General features: G+C 40.7%; 1 protein-coding gene across 14 annotated transcripts in view; it reads left to right on the forward strand.

Moving 5' to 3' along the window:
• Positions 1-6397, forward strand: part of adgrl2a (adhesion G protein-coupled receptor L2a) — a 96795-nt gene extending 90398 nt beyond the window's left edge. For 4 of the 14 annotated variants that reach the window (XM_078258847.1, XM_078258845.1, XM_078258850.1 and 1 more), the window contains 2 exons: positions 1917-1934; positions 3853-6397. In XM_078258847.1, coding sequence (XP_078114973.1) covers positions 1917-1934; positions 3853-4703 — 869 coding nt within the window. In that variant the 3' untranslated portion in view covers positions 4704-6397. Of the gene's footprint in view, positions 1-544; positions 674-1916; positions 1969-3173; positions 3227-3852 lie in introns of all 14 variants that reach the window. The other 10 variants (XM_078258846.1, XM_078258849.1, XM_078258851.1 and 7 more) reach the window with 8 other exon arrangements.
• Positions 6398-6704: the final 307 nt, after the last annotated feature.

The following is a 6704-nucleotide window of genomic DNA, read 5'->3' on the forward strand; positions in this document are numbered from 1 at the left end:
ATGGCCAAGTTTGAGTCTAAATAAAGATTTTGACATGAAAACTTGGAAGGATTTTGCTCTTTGTCTTAGGGGAGATTTTATATCTGGACCTGGTTCAAACAGTAAAACGTTTGCCCAAGGTTTGTGCTAGTTTTGAAAAATTATATTTTCTCGAAATAAGTAAATATGACTTATTACTGTATGCAGTAATGTGCACAATGGGTTGAAAATTGGTTTAAAAAAAGTAATGGGTTATGAATGATCCACAACACATAAGAAATTAACCTGAAACTTGAAAAGAAAGTACCTAAAAGCTGTTAAATGTGAGGAAGCAAAAATTTAATGTCTTTTGGCACATGCAGAAGTAGATGCTTTCTTTCTTCTCCCCGGTTGCTTTTCAAACTTTAATCCACATTCTAAACTTTAAAATAAACACCCTAGTTTCAGATTTTGGCAGATACCACACGCCGCAAAAGACAAACTTGCTCAAAATGTCTTTATTTTATTTCAATCACTGTCAGCTGACTGCGCCAAAATTAACTCCTCTTCTGTCTTGCCACTCCAGGAATGACCGGGAATTATCTACTAACAAATCCTCTCCTTCGACCGCAAGGCACTAACAACCCTTATAACACCTTACTGGCCGAGACAGTCGTATGTAACACTCCCACGGCTCCAGTGTTTAACTCGCCAGGTGTGCTCACTTAATACTTTCACCTGCATTCAGGCTTTTCTTCTCTCTATGCCTCCTTTCTTTCTCTTCCTCTTTGTCTCTTTAGTTGAGTATATAGCAGGCCAAATGAAAAGCAGGATGTTCTGCAGTATCGCCTTTCCTTCTGAATCATTGTCTCCCAAAAATACTTGATACAGTGCATACTGTGTGCACACATGTTTTGTGGCAGGTCTCGACCCACCCTCTGTGTTCTCATATTTCGCTTATCCAAACTCTGAAAGGGACATAATGATTAAGATGGGAAAGAGATACTACATGTTATGCCTTGAGATAATGTAAACAGTGGTGTAGACCTAAAGATGTAGTATAAACTGCATGCTTATTAAGATTTATGCTCCTGAATTTGTCAGGTGATTTGTTATTTTTTTCTGTTTTAAAGGGAGCTTTCCCCTAAACACATGTTAAAGTGCAAGCAAAATCTATGTTGCTTAATGCAAATCGACTTAAAGGGGCGTTATGCAGTTTTGGCCATTTCTTCGCCATTTCTTCGCTGTTTTCTCGCTTTTTGCTCGCAGGTTTCTCTATAGAGCTCCCCCTACAGCTTCAGAATAGATATTTGGCAGGTCCTCTGTTAACTTGTGTCTGACTCCTCGCTCGGTCAGTCTGCCATTTCCTCTTTCTCTGTTCCTCCAACAATGCTTTCCTAGCTTTCTGTTTCTTTTTTGCCATATCGTCATTTTTGCCATGACGATAGTGTGAAAAACTCCATCACTACCTTGTTAGCCGGTTCCTGAATGGGCGTATGTGTGCAGTGCCGTGAAGCAATTAGTTACATCGCGAGACCTGATATCACGCGATGCTTCCTGACGCTGCGGCCGGCGACTCGCCGGCCAAAAGTTGCAAGGGTGGTTTTTCCGCTCACAGGCGCTAGGGGGAAGCGAGACGACCACCATTCAACTCGAAAAAAGTCATATAACCATTCCAATGACTCCGAAGCTGTTCAGTTAAGGTAAATTAAGCTAAAAAACAAAACTGCATAGTTCCCCTTTAATGCAACTTTTGCATTACTTTGCATTCTGTGTATAGATATATTTGGTAATATTGGATACCCATAAAAACGTTTTAAAAATCACTTTATCTCAATTGCACATTTAAGCATATATTACACTGTAAAGACTGCTGCGATTATGTGTGCTATTCTGTTTTGAAACTGAAATGGCATCTTTTGTCATGTTTTGTGCTTTTCCCCTGTGCTTCCCTCTAGTGACCTACAGAGAGACAAGTATGGGAGTAAAACTTAACTTTGCCTATCAAATGTAAATTTTTTTCAGCATGCTTATTAAAAACAACCAAAACCGTGGCACAGTCACTTGGTTTACTTTAGGCCATTAACACACACTCAGTGAGCAAGTGGTTCACAAAATTATCCACCCAAATTCTACTCAAAAAGATTTCTCTAGTCATTTGAAGAAATCCTCCAAGATCTGACAGCTTTATTGCAAATGCCCATTACTCTGCTTCTCTCTCTTCTGCTTAATTTTAACCGACCAAAAATGTGTTGCTTTTTTTCTGGCAGAAAGGAGCATTTTTTAAGAGAGGTTTCTTTTTCTTTCTTTCTTTCTTTATTTCTTTTATTCTGTCTTTTCTTTTCTCCCAAAATGTCTGTCCTCCTGTGGCATTCGGCAGTCTCAGTGTCCAGTAGTATTCCCCTCACACCTTTCCAAACAAACACCTGTCTGGACACTAAATTACCTCCTAGCAGGCACAAACACATGGATGTCATGGCAGCAGCTGTTTAATTTTTCCTTATTCTCTTTTTTTTCACGACGTTGTCATTTTCTTTCATTGCCAATAGGCTCTGTAAAACTACACTTTTAACATGCCTCCTACAATAACAATCACTCCCTTTTTAATTTTTTGGGACAAAGACAAATGTTGCTGTAAAATATCCCATTAGTCTTCTAATTTAACATTTTTTTTTTTATATCTGTTGTTCTACAAGGAGGCATGTTAGCCATAGCAGAGCACATTTTTCCTTTATCTCCTCTCTCAATCATGGCATAGCTAATATTTATCCTTTTCTCTGCTGTTTTCCATGACCTCCATGCTTTGAGAAATTCCTAACATAACTGCGTCTGACCTCTGCCGCGGCTGTGTTATTCTTAAGCTGTTCTGCTAGTGACCGGGGTCTCACTGGGAACTGTCACTGTGACGGATGCCAAGTGCTGGGCTGCGGGCATGCTCTGACCTTTGCCAGCTTTGGGTACACAAGCTGCCAACTAATAGACAGAAAGTGTACCAACACAAGCAAAACAAATGGAAAAAGAAAAACATCTACAAAGAAGTAGCTGTTGTCATGTAATTTATAAAAGTAAAAGCTATTTAATGCTTGTTTGTATTATTTGCTGAACCCTTGCTCTTGCTAAGTTGCAGTTAAGACTTTTACTTTACGTTTTGTTGTTCTTTTGAGTGATTCTTCTTCATGTTACAATAAATCATTTTACTTTCTTTTGTACATCAGCTGCTCTTAGACCAGATAGCCTGAGCAGACAGACATGATGTGAGTTGTCTAAAGTGAGTCTTTTCACCTGCTGTGTGTGGTGATGGTGGAGTGCTGCTTGTGGGCTCCCCTTGTAGTGAGAACAAAGATGGCTGTCCCATGTTGATACATGACTACTTCCCCTCTCTGTCTATGTCATCTTTTCCCATCTCCGTCCTTTTCTTTCCCTCAGCACATCCAACCTATTAGTTGCTAGAAAACCTCTAAGTGTTGTAGCTTGCCCGTTTGTGGCTTCATACTTGTGGACATCTACTTTTGCCCGGTGTGTTGTGATGGTGATTACTGTTCCAGTTTGTTTGTTAATGTTGTTTGGGATCCTTTTCATTGCTTTGTCACTTTTGTGGCAGACTAAAAACGCACAATGCTCTGCTTATTATAAAGCAATTTCTAAATGGGAAAGTCGAAATGTATATTTAATAAAGTAAAATGATTTTTCATTGGAAATAATGCATGCATACACTGTATATGTATCGTATGTTGAGGATTGTGCCTAACTAACAGATTTACGGCATGGCTTAATTTGACCTGAGTCTTCTCTGTGAAACTGCATCCTAAACAGCATTAAACCTTTGTTCCTTTATTTTATGGTTATTTGTGTTGACTAATGTAAAATCCCCTCACATGTCCCATCTCTTTCCAGGGCACTCACTGAACAATGTGGTGAGGGATACAAGTGCAATGGATACTCTACCGCTCAATGGTAACTTTAACAATAGCTACTCGCTCCGCAATGGGGACTTTAGCAACAGTGTGCAGGTAGTAGACTGCGGCCTCAGTCTGGACGATGCTGCCTTCGAGAAAATGATCATCTCCGAGCTAGTACACAACAACCTGCGTGCCTGTAACAAAAGCCACCATCAGCAACAGCAGCAGCAGCACCACAGTTTACATCATCCTCCCCACCACCAGCAGCCCCCGCAGTACCACCATCACCACCACACGGAGCGGGCTCCGCCCAAGGTGATGGTGGTAGGCGGCAGCAGCAGCGAAGACGACGCCATCGTAGCCGACGCTTCGTCTTTGGTGCACGTGGGCGACACAGTGGGCCTTGAGCTGCACCATCAGCAGGAGCTGGAGGCGCCACTCATCCCCCAGCGGACTCACTCGCTTCTGTACGCACCACAGAAGAAGGTGAGGACCGATGGGGGAGTTGAAACCTTTGTCAGCCAGCTGACACCCACCAACCCCGACGATAGTCTGCAGTCCCCAAACAGAGACTCCTTGTACACTAGTATGCCTAATCTTAGGGACTCTCCATACCCCGAGAGCAGCCCCGACGTGGTGGAGGACCTGTCCCCCTGCAAGGGGAGCGAGAATGAGGACGTTTACTACAAGAGCATGCCTAACTTAGGGTCTGGCCACCAGCTCCAAGCCTATTACCAGATAGGCCGAGGGGGCAGTGATGGCTACATTATTCCTATAACTAAAGATGGCTGCATCCCTGAAGGCGATGTACGGGAAGGACAGATGCAGTTAGTGACAAGCCTTTAAATGTATTTAAATCATCCCCAAACCTCTTCCTGCTATTTTGCATCCCTGACCTCTTGGATGACACACTCAAGAAGGGAAAGGAAGTGTTTTATTTTTGTTGAGAGCCTAGAAGCCCCGTCATGCACCCTCGCCATTTACAAGTGCTCCTCCACCTGCTGCATTGCCATCTCCTTTTCACCAGACATGCCACTCTTCCTTCCTTCCCTGTAGACAAACAGACTTGGTGCACAGCGAATGGCAGTGCAAAGTTTTAATGAGACTGTACATAAAATGCAGAGTCAAATTTCAATTTTAAAAGACAAGCCAACTATGTATTTAAATGTGCTGCTGCTGTTGAGTAATTGAGAAAAATTTAAGGTACGAAAATAAAAAAAAAAGACAAAAAAAAACAAACATTACTGGCTATATCATATCAGCAATTTCCCAGTCAAAAGGTTGTACATACACTCCCCAACATCCTTGTTGAAGCCTGGTTTTTCTTATTGTAAACAAAACAACCCCCCTGGACCAGGACGTGGACTCTCTTTGTAAAATATTCCTGATCAGACTGTTGGAAAAGGAATATAAGGTCCTGGTTGCCCAGAGTTGCTCTCCGTCACCATGAAGTTTGGATTGTATAACCACTAGCAATCAAACCCCTGGCCTTATATTTTCTCAACTGTACATTGAACTGTTGTCAAGGAAAATGGCTAAAATATATATTTTGTTGTATTGCTAGTGTAAAATAAAAAATCATGGGAGACCGTAAATATGAAGAAACCTTTTGATTGCAAAATGTAATGTTTGAGAGACTATTGTGTAGAAGTTGCACATATGTGATACAGTGTGTTTATGGTTCCAACACTTCATTCATGGTAGTATCTTTGAACATAAAGGCTTATGAAAAGAAAGGAGGATTCAACAAATTACAAAGATGCATTATCACTTTTTTTGTGAACAGTGTTTTTTGAGTTCCATTGATATTTGATTTGGTTTTGCCAAAGTGGCATTACCTTAGGAGAATGGGAATGCAAAAACCCAGTGAAAGTGATTTATGCATTGCACATTTCTTCATGTAATTCTGAATGAAATAGATCCTTTCGAGTGGTGGGCAAGCGCAACTGAAATGAAACCGACTTTTGACAATAAAGTTTCTATCATAAATGTAGTTCTTCCGCCTGGGTTTGGACATTTTATTTATTAAAACCTTTCCAAAAAATGAATGGGAAATGTGTGAATATTTTCCAGCACTGGTATACATGCTCTACTGTAGCTCATGTTTTTATGTAAACATGTTACCAAGGGGCTCATCACTTAAGACTGATGTAAAGTTCAACACTTGTATAACAAATAAATAAATGTGAGATTTTTTGTCAAATGCCAGTTGCTTTTTAATGGTTTGTTTTTTGGTAATATTTGAGAAAACAGGTTTAATTGTTTTGCTATGGGTAAAATACACTTTTGACTCAGGTTATAAGTAAGTTCCGAGCACCTTGAAAGGTAAAATTGGTGAATCTGTTTTCTGGGGGATTTATTTGCTTTCTGTTCTGCTTTTTTCTTCAATCGCTGCAGAGTAGAGAGCGAGCTCATTTCACCGTATGTGTTAGAGAAGTTAAATCTTTCCATGTGATTCAAAGATGAGATACTCAGGTAGGAAAATTGCATTGTAAATGTTCCTCTGTGTGGTTGTAACACTAATAAAGGATCAAAAATGACACTGGTTCACAGCATTGTCCACTTAGTATATTATTGAATGAGCACTATAGTCCTGGCACCATTAAAAAGCCCGGCACTACAGACCTCTTGTAAGATGTTGGCTTTAATGCCGCGTGGGAGTAGAAATATGTCCACGGACCTAACAAGGGGTCAGTGTTACACTTGGCTGTGGTTGTAGCAATATATATCACATAATATGTCCGAGTGTGACACATATTTGCTCTAATTAATGTCTTCTGCTGCTGCTGAAGCCCACAGTCAGCTCCTGTACAATTTATGCCTCAGGTTATGCTAATTTACGGAGCA

The sequence above is a fragment of the Sander vitreus genome, chromosome 9, assembly GCF_031162955.1.
Source record: "Sander vitreus isolate 19-12246 chromosome 9, sanVit1, whole genome shotgun sequence".
NCBI classification, from domain to species: domain Eukaryota; kingdom Metazoa; phylum Chordata; class Actinopteri; order Perciformes; family Percidae; genus Sander; species Sander vitreus.